This window comes from Numida meleagris, chromosome Z (genome assembly GCF_002078875.1).
Source record: "Numida meleagris isolate 19003 breed g44 Domestic line chromosome Z, NumMel1.0, whole genome shotgun sequence".
NCBI lineage: Eukaryota > Metazoa > Chordata > Aves > Galliformes > Numididae > Numida > Numida meleagris.
The window spans coordinates 27,214,354-27,233,724 of NC_034438.1; the positions used below are offsets into that span (position 1 = coordinate 27,214,354).

General features: G+C 34.1%; 1 protein-coding gene across 2 annotated transcripts in view; it reads right to left on the minus strand.

Moving 5' to 3' along the window:
- Positions 1–19,371, minus strand: part of RFX3 (regulatory factor X3) — a 133,616-nt gene that overhangs the window by 32,695 nt on the left and 81,550 nt on the right. The window contains exons 4-5 of one of the 2 annotated variants that reach the window (XM_021381307.1): positions 9,453–9,711; positions 980–1,054 (exon numbers count right to left, since the gene is read on the minus strand). In XM_021381307.1, the coding sequence (XP_021236982.1) occupies positions 980–1,054; positions 9,453–9,711 (334 nt within the window). The remainder of the gene's footprint in view (positions 1–979; positions 1,055–9,452; positions 9,712–19,371) is intronic. The other variant, XM_021381308.1, reaches the window with a different exon arrangement.

The window sequence follows — 19,371 nt, forward strand, 5'->3', positions numbered from 1 at the left end:
CACATAGATTTTCAGTTTGATTTCTGAGTGTCAGCCTTGTATTTTTACATTAAAACCACAAACTAAGTGTAAATTTTTACTGTAAAACAATAAAATAATTTGTTATGTAACTACATTAGTAAAGCTGAGAAGAGATAAGGTGAATAGAAACTAATCAACATGGAAAAAATATCAAATTTAAAATGACTACTATCAACAGAAAAAAAACAATTTCAAGAAAGACTACAAATAAAGTAATATTATTGCTTATATAATAAGTTTCAAATTAACTTTGTGCCTTTTTCCTTTCATCTTACAGTTATATTTATTGTTTTTATCACTATATCTGGAGATCATGTTCTTGCACATATATCTTCTAGCTTCCTATCTGGAAAATTCTTAACTGTTAAGATCTGCAGTATGTGAACAAAGAGTAAGATAGTTAATTAAGACATATATGTGTGCTTTATATTAATATTCCACTTGTATTCTTTTCCATGTCATCATATGAATCTTTAAGATCCCCAAGTTATTTCATAATCAGCTCACTACTCAGAACAAATGAAGAAACATCTAAAAATAATCTAAAGATATTATTTAGTTATGCTGTTTGCCTCTTCTCTTCCTTTTCATATACCCGTAAGTTAATATAAGGTACACAGACTGTCCTTTGTAGACAAATTTACTGAAAATGTCAAAAGCCAGCTAATTAAGCATAATTTTGAACAATACCTCACCATTTTCACTATAATCTTCAAAACAGACAGATGTGTTAACTTGTGTTAACACAGGATTAAAACCTTAGAAATACACTGCAAGATATCATCAAGACATTCAATCTGACATAATAAAGCCATGGGAGATGCAGTATAAAATTACAAGCAACTAAGATGGGAAGATTAAGAGCACAAAGTAGTAATAAAATAAAACAAACATTCAGAGGCAGGCTAAGCATGCAGAACAAGCAAAAGAGAGCGTATGTGAAGAAGAGACAACTTACATGGCTGTTGAGAAGAGAGCTTCTGTGAGTGGACAGACCATCAGACTTTTGCAGTGTCTCAATCGCCATTTCAATCTGATAATAGATGTCATTAAAAAAAGGACTCAAGACAAGATAGTAAAAAAGCCTGATCAGAGAAGTTTTGACAGGTTGCTTACAGATCAATAGAAATGCCTAGTTTTTTCCTGGCTAGGACGTATACTCTATTAAATGGTGTCATTTTAGCATCTCAGTGAACACAGACCTCTCCAGTGAGGTCAGAAAGCATTTTGCTTGCATACATATTGCAGGATCACAGCCTCAAAATTCAATTTACCTTCCTCCTTGCTCAGGAAGTGAGAGCAGATTTGCTGGAGAGCTACACTGAAACATAAAAAAAACCCAACAAAATAAACCTAAGCAAAGCCAACAATGCCTGACTGAACGGAAGTATCACTGATGACCAAGAAAATTATTCTAAGCAGAATTTTAAGACAGGCATCCATACATTCTCCAACTATAACAGGAAGAGCTGTTTCCATATTGAAAAAAACAACTGAGTTAGAAACAAAACTTCCTCTTTCTGCAACAAGCAAGTCTTAACCCCAAATAATTTAATAGATTTTCTGTCATTAGCTTCAATGGCACAAGATTAGACGGTGCTGCAGCACCATCTAAGTATCCTCAACTGTCAAAGTAAATAGAAAGTCAGGGATCACACAGACAGCAGGATCCAGCCTTCAGAAAAACAGCTTATTTTTTCACAATAATTTAGTCTTTTAAAGGGAAAAGAACAACATACCACTAATTAAATATACAGTATTTTCCAAGTGCAAATGTATAAACACTCACACATTCATTCCCAGTCTTTTCACTTTGAATATCAATGGATCTTTCCATGTTCTATAACAACAACATTAAAGAGTAAAATTGGAACCTAACTGTAGTTTAACCAAGCAAGAACAACACTGAAAATGACAGAGACAATGGGATGTGCAGTAAGAAAAGGCATATAATTAAATAGCTACATTAAATGGCCAAAACAAAAGCATGGAAAATGGCACTTAGATTTTTAAAACCACGTATCGTTTTCCCTGTAGACTATTTAAAATTAGCCTTCCCAATTCAACTTCAAACATCACAGTATTATCTAAAGATTTTAGTGGTATAATTTATCAATGTTAGACTAACTCATTCTCTGAATACCAGAAACTGAAAAATACTTTAGTTGATATTCAAATTTACTGCACGTAATAAATTAGCTTCTCCCTTCTTTACAGTGTGACAGGCCAGTATTTTTATTCCAATAGTGATGAGAAATCATTTCTTGTTTCTTTCCTATAACTGCTTAATATCAGCTATGTAAAACTTCCAGAGAAGTGTATTGAGAATATGATTACTATGTAAGAAAATGAACTCTGACATGACAACAACTTTCTTTAATATTCTGATTTCTTCTTGCTTCAATGGAAAATACTATGAAGTTAGAGAACTCAATCACACAGAAAAGTTCAAATTTTAAAAGCATGTAGCATGATAAAACATACAAGTTTAAACATCATTATAGTAAGATCAATTTGCTGCATACGGTAAGAATTTCCCTTCTTAACACGATTCTATAATCAAAGTATGCACACATATGTAAGTCCTAATTCTGAATCTTAGGTCACTTGTTCAACAATGATTAGTTTACAACAGTACTACAACACTAAAGTTACACCTCATTCCTGCTACTGCATTACTTTCATTATGCTTCTGCAACACGTGGTCCTGTTTGCTCAGATAACCAATTGGTTAAAAGTAGAAATAATTGCTCTTACAAAGAGGCTATACAGATGACACACATTTCTCACTGCCACATTCCTTCAGTGTCTTGTGGTGCAATGCAATTAACCAAATAAAGAGAGCACTTTTTTTTTGTCACTTGGGAGAACTTTTAGCTGAGGTTTATTTTTAAAGTAGCTTTCACCAGTACTGCCACTGAGGACAATGACTCTGTCTTTGCAGATCCCCAGATTTTAAAACAAGATTTTCACAGTTTTAGGATCATCTAGTCCACTTTTTCTGCATAACCTAAGCCAAGCAGTGCTGGTCATCACTAAAATGTTAATTAATTCATCAAGCTCAGAAGGATACCAGTTCTATATTTAAAATAAGTCATCATCATACTCTAGGGAGTCAAGCTGCACAACACAAATTGTTCTAACTACCAATTATTTTGTTCATTATTTCTAGTCTAAATTTTCATAAGGTGAGCTTTTGGCTTTATCTGACAGATACCTCTCTTTCTAATAAAGAAACCTTCCAATGTAGGCTATACAATCACATCATCAGTAGTTTTGAACACAAAATGTTTAATGTGAAGGAAGATTTTCAATACACCAAATCATTCTCATCTTTATTCAAAACAGCATTCAAACACATATGAACATTAATTACACAGGTAATGTAGTCATTTTTATTATTGTATTTGGAATATGAAAGTAATGTCAACTTTTTTGCATAAATACAAATAGAAGACTAATATCTTTGCATTTCTAGCAATACACATTGAGAGAGTCCAGGCACAGCTAACAATATTTGCATTTGAAATGCTTAATGAAAAAAAGGAATTACATATTCATTTATTTGAATGTGTGATCAGTCATACATTTCTCCTTTTCTTCTCTTAAAAAGACTAAAAAAATTCTTTATTAAAATGTTCTGACTGATAACTGAAATGTACACTATAATTTTATCATTCCCACAATAACTTGAATATAACCATGTTAAATATTGCATGATAATCAGCTTTTATAGTAACATAAGCCACGTGGGGGAGGAGGATGGACGACCAAATTAGAACATGACAGTCATGAATACTGTGTTTCTAGACATCTCAATTTTCATTGTTTGCTTTATATTTGGACACAGTTGTTAGTGATTAAGGGTATTTCCATTGGGTCAATAAGTTCAATAGTTTGACCCCAGTAAAGACATCCAGAAATCCACATTGTTCAGTCTTTATGTGATCTACTGATTTAGAAGTTATTAAATGTTCTTGTTAGTTTATGTCTCAGTTTTCATTAACATGTTAATAGATAAACATAATATACATAATAGTTTCAGATATGTATAATACCTTCCTAAGAGCCAATGGCAAAAGTAACGGCACTTTTTCATGATTCAACTAATTAACACAAAGTATTTATAATAAGTTGTTCTGAGTTGGTGAGGACATAAAGCAGGCAATTAGCAGAAGTTTAAGACCTGACTTAATTGATCTGAAAAAGCATGCAGAACAGCCACAGGCCAGTAAAAATCCAAAATGTTTGGGTTTCAGGTCAGATGATGTTTTCTTTCCTAAAGCTGCAAATGAAAAAATGCCGTCCATTTCTGTGCTCATGGTTCTCAAACATATGGTCAGCTTCAAACATATTCTTCAATATTCATATATAGCTTCAAACATATTCTAAGCTGGATTTCTCTGTGGTAGTTTCCCCCATATTTGATACAAATGCTTTCATGAAAAACAAAAAAAGTTCTCCACTCTAAAAAACATGTGGAAATGTCACATATATAATCTTCACATTCCTCACATAAGAAAATCAAAAGTGAGAACCTAAAAGAAAAGCTGGGTTCAGATTACTATTATTACTAACACCAAATTTGAAAGTATTTATGGCAAGACAGAGCCAGAGAGAGGTATACTGGCTATTTTAGAACAAACAGGAATTTAATCAGAATCAGAAAAATCCACTTCTCCAGAAAGGTGATGTCTGCACTCCAGAGATAATGACTGTTGTAATAACATTAGTGACAAGTCATCTTGCATCCAGTTTAATAATTTCAAGTTAAAGTAAAGAAATTAATAGAAATTATTCTCATGGGTTCAAAGATATCTATTTCAATTATTTCATAATTAAAAAAATGTTGTATTTTAAGCAATATTTTTTTGTATCAATAAGTGGAATGCTACACTGGAATAAATTTTGTTTCAAACACCACTCTGTTTTCATTTTTTACGTAAAAATACCAGAATAAATATCTGGTGGAAACAAACTATGAGGTGCTACAAGGCTTTTTAGGTAGAAATCACAACAAAAGCCAATGACTGGAAGCTGAAGCAAAACCAACTCAGAAGAGAAACAAGGTCAAGCCAGATGCAGGACAGGGTAGGTGTAGAGGACCTTTGTCAGGTCATTCTCCCTTATCCCCAGATTCCTGCTCTTGTGGAAGGGGCACAGCATCAATTCAAGAAATACAGTGGAACAGCAAGGGACTCAAAGGGGTAGAGAAATAAAAATTAATATGGTCACACTGCATCACTGAAACCTATCTCTTATTCTGGAAGAGAGTCGTGATGCTCCAGAGTTCTCAAGGAGAAACCAAAGAAAAGTCTTTGAGAAAGGAGTTCATAAAGGCAGAAGGTCATCAAATCCTCCAATTTTCTCACCCACAAGCTAATTAACACCACCTAATCTTTTTTTATTTCTTTATCAATGGTAGTGATTAACCATTAATACAATTAATTTAAAAGAAGAAAGAAAAAAACTTTATCTGCCTTCTCCTATCTGGAAATGGATGCTTCTTTTTCCACAAAAGACATGTTACAGTATAAGATGTCAGTCTGCTTGACCTAATATTCCTTTGCAGCCTAAATATCTATGCATCTTTTATTTTATCAGAAATAGTTCGTTTTTTGCTAAAAAATATAAAATGGATCCAGCTAACTAAAAATTCTGCAGCAGATTATCAGAAAAAACGAAGAATGGAGTTGGAAGGAGTTTCTCTACTGGGAAAGAGATTAATTAATACAATCTCAACTATTTTCCAAGTTATAACCCTCTCAGCTCAGAATATTTGTTGTTTATTGTTCTTAAAATAATTAAAATAACTCTACTAAAATTATATTATCAAGATATGATATTTACACTAGGCTTCCTAACTTCTTCTTCTTCCTCTTTTCTTCTTCTCACTCAATTAATTGCACATTTTGGGTAGGTATCATCCTTCCTTTAAAGTTAGGAGCATATTTTGCATACTGTACTTACTAAGAGAAGTAATAATTTGTGGTAATACAAAAAATGAATATTAATTCTGCTATTATTTTCATATATATTTAGATATGCTCTGAAAGAAGATAAACTTCTGCAACAGCATAAGTGGAGACCTCCTACAGTTAGTGATGACTGATAAGTGACAACTGTAATTACAGGTCAGTACTAAAGCTTGTTGCAAAAATTAGCACTAACAGGACAGGAGCCTCTCACTGGCTGACAAGCATAACAATATCTTTACTACTAAAAATTATATTATTTTTAAAAAATTATGATAACATGTAGTATGTTGATTAGATCATTCTGTTTAATCACAGGAACAATCTGTAGACATATACAGAAAAAAAAGATTGAAAGATGATTTACATTTCACTATTAATAACGCAATTCAATTTTCTAGTTAAGACTCCAGACTCCTAACCATAGCTGGACTTTCATTAATGATAACCACCAGTAAAGTGAGGAGATTCACCTTTCATGCGAGTTACGACATCTAAATTAATTTCAAATAGATAACCAGCTAAGTTGAATCACCTCTTGCTCAACACAATCCCAGCCTACGTATATTCATATCCAAATGGTCATTGTACAACGTAGTTTATCTCCCTAAAATCTGATATAGAAAGACTTACAGTCTGAAGGCTATTCTACTTTAAGAGGAAAAAAAACATTTTTAGGAAGTAGAGGAGTAACTTAATACCTGAGCCAAAGACACCATGGAAAGAAACAATTAAATCAATGGAAATAAAATAACTGAAAAAATGTTAACAAATTTTCTTCGTGCTCACTAAGTGTATTTTATTGACTACTGTACAGAAGAATTTTTTTTAAGTGGTCAAAAGTAAATTAAATTTTTACGTTTCATTCATCTAAGACATAGTTAATAACACATACTTACTTCACACATTTGACTTTTAACCCAAAACTGCTTTTTTTTTTTAAACTCCAGCCAAATGCAGCAGAAAAAGCTAACATAACTTACGATAGAAAGGTAATGACTTCATCAGTGATGGTGAATAACAACAGAAATGAAGTTCTCTCTTGTAAGCAGTAAACAAAACTAATACCTCTCTGGCAGGAGTAAACAAAGCTTATTGATAATAAGTAATGCCTCACTTATTTATATGTGCTTTCTCTCTATGTGAAAATTCTCCAAACTAATTCAATGTTAGGAAATATTTGCTGAAAATTTTAATAGCAAACCAGCTTAGATACATGCTATTTTAATGTCCCCAAAAAACGCTGTATATAAGAATGAAAAATGTTATAATGGTGAAGATCAAATGAGGATCATGAGAGAAGAGATCTAGCTTTCTAAGAGGCAATCTAAATAAAATATTGCATCAGTCTGTTTTACATAGTGAAATGTAAACAGACCTGGTGTTTTAACATCACAGTCTAAGCTGAATCTTTTATGTTTCAACTGACTCCTGAATATTTCAGGTCAACTGCAAGTATCGAGAGCCTAAAATGATAAAACCTAAAATCAGTGGCCCACTTAAACAGCAAGAAATCCACTACTGATATATTCTAATGTCTTCCGTATAGAACTATACTATAGAAAATAAATAAATAAATAAATAAAGCAACAGGAAGTTGTTGCTTAAAGAATGAACCTCAGATTTTGTTAGATTTTGTAAATTTGACAACAAAATCTAAATTGTTTTTAATTTGTAAAATATAGCACAGAATTTTGATATTATTCAAGTAATTTTAGGATATTCAACCACATTAAGTCTACACTACTGTTTACTTGACATATTTAAATCTCATTTGATTTCAAATTCAGATAAACATTTCATGACTGACTTTTGCTGTCATAGTAAAAAACTAAACTTATGACATGATAAGCAAAACACTAAATTCCATGTGCTCTTAAGTTCTTCTTAAGAAGAAATATAGCATGAAAGAGGCAATATTTGTATTTAAATGCAGAGCAACTTAAAACAACTACAAAAACATAGAAATGTCATTAGTACCTAAGTATTTAAAGTAATATCACTTTTCGAATTTTATTTGATCTACATCTGCTTCTTACTTGTGGCCACAGAAAACTACTCTTGTTCTACCTGTACTTGATAGTCACAAAGTCATGTACAAAAATTGCAAGAAATATCTTTCAAATAATTAATATTTAAGAAATCATAAAAGTCTTTATTTTATTCAAATTAAAACTCAGAAATGTCTTATTTTCTATTAAAATCATTTAAAACACATCTAAATGTTAACACTCTTTTTTATTTAGTCTCTAAATATAAATACAATATTCTGTTGCCAGCTGAAGGCTCCTGCAGTGCAATTGATATGTATGCAATTCATTCACTATGGATCTTTGCAATTTTTATTCCCACAAAATAATACTATATAGTTAAAGTAGTCTAAAAGTTTATAGGAAATAATGTATCTATACATTGTACAAAAATCTTGTAGTTATCTATGCCAACTACTTTAAGAATCAAAATCAAGGTATTTTATTGAATCATCTAAATTACCCAATGCTATTGTAAATGTTCATTATACCAAATTAATATTTAAAAGAATGCTAGACTTAACTTGTTACACTGCTTCCTAAAAATAAAGTCCCTTAATTCACTAGTCATTTAGAGTAATGATTAATCTGTATATTTTTCAACCCTTTTTATTTTAGGTCTCCCAATTCTCTTCCCTATTACTTCCAAATCTCTACAGTAGCTACAAAATACACAAAAGAACAGAGTAAAAGCATTCATTATGGCTATACAGCTGTGTATAAACCCATTTTCTTAATTGGAATAAGAAATAACTGAGTAAGTTTTTAAGGGAAGGGTGTATGTTTCTATTTATGTGTCCAAAACAGTATTTATCGTAATTCTAACAGCACGCACCTTCCCATAGCATTATAAGATATTTCCTCAGCAGGCTTTTGAGAAGTACCATGTATGAGTAAGAACAAGAGCTAAAAGGAAAAAATATGCCAGTATTCTGAAAATACGAGAATATTTTGAAATATGCTACCACACATACACTAAAGTGAAACAAAACAAATGCAGGAAGTTACAGACAACTACTTGTAAGCTAGATTATTTGATATTTACATCTATTAACATAAATATTCACAAGACTGTGTTTTTATTTAGAAAAAATTAAGCTGGTTGAGTTCTTTTAGAAAAATACTAAGCTCAGACACACTATTATGTGAGCATTCCCAAAATATTCACAGGTATTACTTGCATGCAGAAATTTAATCTATAAAATGTAAGTATTTGCAATCCATCAAGGGAAAGGTCTGTCTTCGTGTTTAAGTTTCATGCCTGTTTCTTGTTTATACATATTTCTTATTTCACCAAAAACTACTATGTACTACTTACTCTGCTAGCATAACTTTGCTGTACTTTCTAAAACAAATATCATGTCAGTCTGCAAGAACATCTTAATGACTAAGTCCCAAAGATTTCACATCAGTCTGAAATACTTACTGTAGCTGGGGAAGTCCGTGTTGTATGAGTCACTGAATGACCAGAATTTTCCATTGAATTGCCAATCAAATAGGTCCCTCCTGAGCTGCTAATGAGTTGTCCTCCTGTGACACCCATCTGAATCCCTCCAGTGCCCACCATGCTATGAGAGGAGACCACTGTTGTCACCTGCGCAGAACTTCCTTGAGTATCAAAATAATTTCCTCCAGTGTTTTGGCTGTACATCTGGGTTTCTGTGTACGGATAAGTTGTTGATCGGCTTCAAGGAAAGAAAACAAAAGGAAAATAAATTATTTGTATTGTTCATTTAGCTGAGGGAAATGTTCTATTTCTAGTAACGTCTGTGCAATTGCTATAGCTAACTTAAAAAAGATTGGTAAATAATCCCTTCTCAGAGAATAACATTTCAGCAAGTAAATGCGCCAAATAACTAATCCAGTAAAAATATTAAACCAAGTATTCACCAAACCTTACGGAAAAGTTTGTCAGCCTTACCTGAAGAGTAGCAGAGAAAGGAAGTATGACAACAATTGAGAAGACAGACAGGAAGAGCTCATACAGTAATTAATATACTGCAAAAAAAATTTATAAAGCATCATCTGTTTGAACTTTTTATAATCCTACCATAAAATTTAGAATTTCAATCGTATGTTATATACTTTTCATACTGTGTAAGTTGCAAAATTGCAAATAAATTATATAAATCTCAGCCAAGAGAGTCCAGTGTTCAAGAATTCCATCTTAACTACTGATTTTAAATGTTTTATATCTCTTGGTTACATCTTGAAATTCTAAGCTTAATGGTATTTTAATACATTTATTTTTACACGGTGAATTTAAAATTGGACATGAATTTGTACAATGATGAAAAACTGCACTGAAGAAATAAAACCAAATCAAAACTATGACATGTAAAAAGGTTACAAAGATGAAAGAAGAAAAGGTATGCAGCAGTAACGTTTTAAAAATTACTTTTGAGCCTGAAACATTCATGGACCATTAATGAGTATACTCTAAAAACTATTCAATTCCTGAAACTTTTTATCATGTTTCACATTCTTAAACACTTATATTAAACCATTACCTTTCATGAGTTATAATCAGTTCACAGTTATTGAATATGAACTTGCTCCTGTGTACTAGCTTTGTTCACCAAAACATATTTTAAAATTATTAACTGCATAGTATTTGTTACTTCAAAGCAAAATTCCTGATTTTTGAATAGTCTACCTGAATATTTTATCTTGTTTCACAACTGCTAAGATTTGTATTTTCCCAAGCAAGATAATACAAATGTCAAAAGATAGGAAACAATCAGTTTACTTAACCATTAATTTTATTGCTTAAACATAAAAATCTGTAATGTTGCTTGTAATCAACTGACAGCACTATTCTGAATGTCAAAGTTCCTCATTAACCTGGATTTGCTCATGTTGAGAAACAGTCTGTCCAAGCAAATACACTTTAAATGTACTACCATTCTGAGAAAAGAGCTGCCAAATTTCTGCATAAGCCTACAGTTTATTGTAATCGTACAAACCACAAAATCATGCAAAACCATGCAACTAAACAAGTATGACAAAAAAATTCTGCCATTTCTACCCAAGTGCACAAGAGGAGGAAGCAGCATTCACTTTTTATGCAGTTGGCAGATTATTAATACATCTGTCCAAGGCTTAGAAGTCAGTGTTTTTTTTTTTTCCATTTATCTAGACAAGGATTAGTTTCTTATCAAAATATAGAAAAGGTAATAGAAAATAACTGCTTGCTGTTCTGTATTTTTTTTTTAATTATGAAAGCTTACATAAAATCAGTTAGTAAACAATAGACTCACAGGTAATTATTCCTTCTTTAGCTTCAGCAAATCATTACTTTTAAAACAAGTGAAGAACATATGGCACCTTATCAACAATCAAAGTCAGAACTCTTACTATGGCTGCAGACTTCAGAGACTTAAAAAAATTTCAAAACTTCAAGTTTAAAATCCTGAAAGTTTTGTAAGACTCATACTATATTACTTCCTCTCACCCCTCTTTAAGCTATTTAATCAAATTCTTCTTTATTTTGGGTATTTCAAAAGCTTCAAAATCAGCAGCAAGAAACTTAATCCCCAATAAATGCCTTGCAGTCTCCTGAAAACAAAGTAAAATAGTTCATTTGGGAACAGTGCTGAAGTAGACAGCTAATCTATGGATATTTATTTGGAAAAGTAAAATCAGTTGTTCTTTGTGTTGCAATAGCCCGTGCATGAGTTTAGATACCATGAAGGTCCTGATTCACCTGTTTTATCAAGCCAAGGTATCACTGTGATACCTCATGACAGCACTGAAATACTGCTTACCTTGTGATGAGCAAGATAACTGCTAGCAGAGCTGGTGTTGCATCTGCCTTGGAAACATACAGTTCACTGAATTTACAGAATTTATCCCTATGCAGTAGGGGTCAATCTAGGAAAAGTAGTAGTGGAAGCTCAGAATAAACAGTTCAGCAAAACGTTTGTGAAAGGAGGGAACACTATAATTTCTCCCAAACAAGAAATACTTTATTAGGTATGAGTACAGTATGGAAATGAATTAAAGGACAAGGATATTGTTGACAGTAAAAACAGACATGGCAAGAAGAAACAGACTGTCCAAAGGGCATGAGCAAGACATACCACACTTATAGAGATGAAATTAAAGAAGTAGTACTTTGGACAAATGCGAAGTCTAATAAGTGCTCAGTGTTTCAGAAGAAAAGTATATCACTCTTCATGGAATGGGTAGGGAAAAAGAAATGCCTGCTTGCATTTACCTTGTTCTGATCTATAAATCATGTGTAGCCTCTAAATAAGGACTGGTTGTATTACAACACCTACATCAGCTTATAACTACTTATGACTGGACCAAGAACAATCTTTGGGGTAGACAGATGGGTCAGACTTCGAGATAAACATATTTGTGCCAACAACCAGGTTTACTGGTTCTTCAAGTATAAATGATTATTGGAGATGATTAAGCAAACCTTCAGCAACAGAGGTCAATGAGGTAATTAAAAGTGAGATAAAAGGGTTATTATTACATGCAATGATAATTGCAACCCAGCAAAGAGCATTTTAGCTAACCATAACAAAAACGAATTAATCTAGAAACCAAAAATGCAGGCTATACCAACCGGATGAGATGATGCTATGGAAACCAGTAACTCATAGGTTTTAACGTCATTGAATACAACGTGAGCTCTCAACACAAAACTGTGCAAAGAGAAAAATATGATGTTATACTCTTCAGATACACACAAAGGATAACCTGAAACAAGGAAGTTATCTCCTACTTCTCCACAGCACTTGTAGCACAAATATGTAATATATTCTCAAATAATTAGGCATTTAGTAATTTCTTTCCCATTGCAAATGTTGTCACAGCATCATCTCTTATTTTCTTGTACAGTTGCATGTTTAATCTCAGTAAAATCTTCTGGATCTTTACAAAGAACACCCTGGTGATATACCATGTCTTGAGACAGAAGTTAGGAAACAGAATCTAACACTTACTCCTACCAAAAAATTGTGATATGCAGTATTTATTGGAATGTGGCATTAGAAAGTTCATCAGAGTTCAAAATATGTTAGGTTACAATGTCCTAGCTTCCAAAATGTTGTGCAAACCAGACAGTATTTAACCAGAGAGCATGTTACACAAAGTCAAGATTCTACACTGGAAATGAATGCGACTAGCATGAGCTGGACTAGGATTGCAAGTTATTATAATTCATAGAATCCTAGAATGGCCTGGGTTGAAAAGGACCCCAAAGATCATCTAGTTTCCACCCCCCTTCCATGGGCAGAGTTGCCAACCACTAGACCAGGCTGTCTAGAGCCAATCCAGCCTTGCCTTGAATGCCTCCAGGGACGGGGCATCCATAACCTCCCTGGGCAACGTGTTCCAGTGCATCACCACCCTCTGAGTGAAAAACTTCCTCCTAATATCTAACCTAAACCTCCCCTTAGTCTAAAACCATTCCCCCTTGTCCTATTGCTGTCCACTCATGTAAACAGTCGTTCCCCCTCCTGTTTATACGCTCCCTTCAAGTATTGGAAGGCCACAATGAGGTCTCCCCAGAGCCTTCTCTTCTCCAAGCTAAACAAGCCCAGTTCCCTCAACCTTTCTTCACAGGAGAGGTGCTCCAGCCCTCTGATCATCTTGGTGGCCTCCTCTGGACCCATTCCAAGAGCTCTGCATCTTTCTTGTGCTGGAGGCCCCAGGCCTGGACACAGTACTCCAGACGGGGCCTCACAAGAGCTGAGTAGAGGGGGACAATCCCCTCCCTCTCCCTGCTGGCCACACCTCTTTTAATGTAGCCCAGAACATAGTTGGCCTTCCTGGCTGCCAGCTCACAGTGCTGGCTCATGTCCAGCTTCTCATCCACCAGGACCCCCAAGTCCTTCTCCGCAGGGCTGCTCTCAAGGAGTTCTTCCCCCAGTCTGCATAAGTATGTGGGATTGCCCTGGCCCAAGTGCAGCACCTTACATTTGGCCTTGTTGAACCTCATTAGGTTCAAGTGGACCCACTTCTCCAGCCTGTCCAGGTCTCTGTGGATGGCTTCCCTTCCCTCCAGTGTATCGACTGCACCGCTCAGCTTGGTATCATATGCAAAATTGCTGAGGGTGCACTTGATTCCATCATCTATGTCATTGACAATCATTCACCTGTTATACTTTATTTCTTAGATTTTATCATAGAATCATAGAATGGTTTGCATTGGAAGGGACCTTTAAGATCATCTAGTTCCAACTCCCCTGCTGTAGGCAGGGACACCTCCCACAAGACCAGGTTGCTCAAAGCCCCATCCAGCCTTGCCTTGAATGCTTCCATAGAGAGGGCATCCACAACCTTGATGGGCAACCACTTCCAGTGTCTCACCACCCTCACAGTAAAGAATTTCTTCCTACTATCTAGTCTAAATCTACCCGCTTCCAGGTTAAAGCCATTTCCCCTCGTCCTGTTGCTACATGCCCTTATAAAAAGTCCTTCCCCAGCTTTCTTGTAGGCCCCCCTCAGGTACTGGAAGGCCGCTATGAGGTCTCCCCGGAGCAAAGAGCCCCAGCTCTCTCAACCTGCCCTCACAGGGGAGGTGCTCCAGCCCTCTGATCATCTTTGTGGCCCTTGACCTGCTCCAGCAGCTCAATGTCCTTCTTGTGCTGGGGACCCCAAAACTGGATGCAGTACTCCAGATGGGGTCTCACAGGAGCAGAGTAGAGGGGCAGAATCACCTCCCTCTTTATAATGATTTGCAAAACATAATGCTAGAAATAAAACACGTGGAGCTGTGTAATAAAGTTGTTAATACAAAAATATTTTTGGCACATGAAAGCAGATTGATTTCTAAATTCAGTATGTCCCTGCACTGACCTTAGAAATTAACTGTCCTGCATTTTATTACAAACACTGACATACTACTAATAGGTTTAGGTTTTAAGTACAATTCTGTTCCTTCAAAAATATTGTCACTTTGAAGAAAGGATTAAAAACAATAGTGAAGAAAGAATAAATTTAGCTATCTACTCTACCAGTTTTCAGTGTGCACATGCACATGGGAAATCATTTGTTCCTGGCTGCATCTATTATTTGGTTCTATGTATATGTCAAGAGTCTGATCTATTTACTACTATAAATCTGTGCTCCTGGCATCCCATTATGTTTCAGTATTTACATGAGCTGATCACAGCTCCAGATTTTCTTTGAGCAAATAATTGATGAGACCTTTCCCACTTTTGCCTAGAAAGCATCACCTATACAATTATGCTAATTTATGTCTTAGAAATGTCTACTTTGCTGAAGGATTTTTTCCATTACTCTTCATCTGAGTAAAAAAAAAATAAATCATTTATTTCATTTTCCAGGAATCGGTTAGAATAACAGATAAGTTAACTCTAGTGTACTTGGTGTATTAAATTAGGTTTCAATTTGAAAAGTCTTGCAAAATAAGTAATTAGGAATTGCACTCTTATTATCAACTATAGGCACCAACTAGGAAAAAAACAGCAGTGTATAAAATCCACTTTATTTTTAGCTGAAGATGCATACCTTTATACTGTTCAACTTGAAATATTAGCAGCCCTCCACAGTGGCTGTATAACCTCTCAGTGTCAAATGTTTGATTTTTCTGTAATTCTATCTCAAATAAATGAATGCTATAATAATAATAATCTTATTAATCTAGTAATAAACTATGAAATACTCAGTTGGGTTTTGGGATGGATTGTCCACACTGCTGCAGCAGGTAAGCATTTAAGTATTTCTTTCCTATCATTTCTTTAATGAATGTTAGCCTTTAGTGGTATTTAGTTAACCATGGTATTATTTACTGATATACTAAATATGAAAAACAGTAGATGAGAACTAAGATTTCAAATGTTTTAGCTATATAGCAACAATGCTATGGTATTGCAAATATGACAGAAATCCTCTGTGCAAAAAAAACCAAGAAAGTCAATTTCCCATCGGAAAAATTTTCTTTAACATTTTAGCATATTCCTGTGGTCCCAAAGCTGATAGTGAGTTTCATGAAAACTACAGAGAACAGAATTTTTTTCTAAGGCGGAGAGAAGGCCTCAATGAAGCCAATGAATTGCTGCAGCCTCTGAAGGCTGTGTGCGATATGCCATGTGAAGAAGGGAAAGTACTGTACACCCTAACACTTTATACAGTAATATAACACTTTATACAACAGAACATGGTACATCAATCAAATGATAAAGGGGAGGGCTAAGTCATCAATTTCTGTTTTCTGCCTCCCCACAAAGAAAGCCACTCCTGTAAGCAGACTATTGATTCAGGGCTTTTTCATAACAGCTCAAAACCAAATGAAGTAATAAACTTCTTCCATAAAAGCCTCCTACATGGGTCTCAAGACAGCCAGAGATGGAAGTACTGATAAAACAGTGTTTCTTTCCAGCAGTCGCCCTTTATCAAATTGCCAAATTAAAAGATCAAAACCTACATTACAAAATCCTAAGTAACACACCTGTAGCCAGAGAACAAAAATTTAAAGTATGCAATTTGCTCCATAATGATAAAAACTTGACCTTCTTTATGCATATATTTTTTATACAATCGAAAACTTAAAATATACCAGATAGATTCAGCTTTATAAAATTTACCTAAAATAGAGCTGCATAATTCAATAAAAGGAAATTTGTGTTAGTTCTTACTCACTATTTTGAAGAGTCACAATCAAAATGTAAATATGTTACTGACAGACAATGATTATCAATAATTGAGATCTTCAACAGTCAGTCCAAGATCTTTTTCCACATGAAAATAAAATCATAAAAGTGCATGCAATGCACAACTGTAGGAAAATTCTATAAACCAGAGAACAAAGTAAATGAAAACATTGGAGAATTCTTGCAAGTCGTATTCTCATGATCAGTAATTTAGAAAGATAAGGGCTGTTAGCTGCAGACCTCTAAAAATTCTGATGGTGAAGTACGAATATCCTAGAATCCAAGAAATACGGTATTGCCAATGTTAGGAACAGGGTTTGTACTAAATCTACTAGACCTCAAGACTTTGGCTTGTCAGACATCCTTAGCCTGGACGTATCTATGCTGGCCTAGACCTTTGTTCTAACTTAGCTGTAACACTTGCTATCAGGTAAATGCTATGTAACCTGTTTCAGTTTTAGTTTAGCTTAGTACAGTTATGTGGTATAGAAACTATTATTATACCAGTGCTGATGCATTTCTCTAAATAACAGGCAATAATGTAAAATAGCTACTTTGTGTAGAATAAACAATCCATTACCCTAGAATCAAAATGTAGCAAAGAGCACCATGTGTATGAGATGACCGTATTCAATAAATATCCAGCAAATGTAAAACACATCATATCTAGTAAATTAAGGAGAAAAACAGAAATGGAAATCATAGAAGAATGAATGTTTTTCTGTTAGAAAACATAAACAGAATTGCTGCAAGAGGATCCAGTGTAAGTAGAAAGACCCCCATCATTGATCATACTTCTCCAGGCGTAGAAATTGTGATGGTGATAGCTTGATGTAACTCTTTCTCACATGGAAGCCATTGACCTGAGTACACACAGGTGTAGTGGAATGGTAAGTATAACAACAGAGAAAAAGGGATAGATGCTAGCAAGTATCAGGAAGATTCCAGGAAGATAACAATTTGAATTGTGTTCATAATAACTCTTTTATCAGACAGATAAAAGACTCCAATTAGAGAAACAGTAAATTCTTGATTTTGCATAAAAGGTGTGTTTTGTCCTCATAAACTACACAAATTGTAGTACCACAAATTTGTGAATAGTGTGAGGAATAAAGGCTACAATTTGGATTCAACAGCATTATCAATCCTTAGATAATCTCAACAACTAAACTCTCTTTGTTATACAAGAATTAGTGGCAAAACGTATATTTTGAGAATAATTAAATTACATTCATTATTAAAAACTACAGTTTAAGTAAGAAAAAAGTTCATGTCTAGGTCAGGGGCCTTGCTTGGCTTCTTAATACAGGTGCAACCACAATATTCTTTATCTGTATCTATTCAGACAAATCTGCACGTCAATGCAACAACAATCCTTTTTAGCTTCAAGGTGCTTGGCATGCAAATGAGTTATCAACCATAAACAACTGTAGATAACACAGATATTCTCAAGTATGTGACAAACTTCATATTACATCACTATGTAACATCATTACACTCAAAATTGTAATAAAACCAAGTAATGTTAAGTGACAACCAAGAAACTTCCTATCATTAGAAGAAAAAGAATCAGGTGATTGATTCAGGTATTCCTCCTAAATATTTAAAGTGCATACTTTGTTGCTATTGTATATGGGTTCATGCCAGTTTACATGTGCTTTACTTTGAAATAAAGGACAACTCATCAGACATACTGGAACTTTTATTCCAGTAAAACTGTACACTTAATATCTTCACCTTAACTATGAGTTGCAGATTATGAGTTTCATTATTAGAGTAGATTATGCAATATATCCTGTATCTGATTTTGAGTTACAATTCAGATTTTGATTTAGCATAGTCATAAAATAAATATATAATCATAGAAAAACAACCCAAAAGACAAAGTAGTGATCACTCCTGTCGATCACATCATCTACAAACCTAACTCTGTTTGCTGAAAGTGCAACAGACATTCCAGACTAGGAGTATGTTGACAAATTGGCTCTAGCATGGCTCTATGAATTTGTCAGGATCCAAGAAGCTTGTCTTTCACACATCTCAGTATGATGGATAGAAAATGATGAACTGCAATCTAAACACTTGCCTAAATATTTTTAGCATACGAGAGGTTGGCCTCTGTGTTTCCTGTCGCAGCAGAACTCAACATAGCCTGTGCCAGCTTTGTTTAGGGATGTGGTAAGCTTTTGGTTCACTTTCAAAAGTTTTAAAATGCCAGTCCCACATTGATGTAGCTCTAAACAAGCAAATCCAGTGGCAAAACAAGCAGAGAAGAAACATATAATTTTTTTAAACCATGTAACTTAGGTAATGGTAAAAATAGCAAATAGAAAACCTATTCTCTGTTCTCTGAAGGAAGCTAGCCAACAGCAACCTAGAACCCCTTTCCTGTCAAATAAACGGTGTTATAACATGTAGTACATAAGTTCAATAACTTCCATTTACATAAGTAACATTCTTCCATTCTTAATCTGAAGTATAAAAGTATAAAGAAAAATTAATTTCACAAGACAGCCTTTAAGAATTCTGAGTAAAAACACAGATCAGCCCCATCCTCAGTGGAAAAAAAATCTCTAGAGAGGTTAATGTTCCTAAAAGTTTTGAAAAAAAAATTATATCATTGGTAAATTCTTTTTCTATATGACAGAAAGACAATTTGGATTAGGCTCCCTTGCTAAGTGAGCACTAGCTAATTGCTATATCCCATTGACT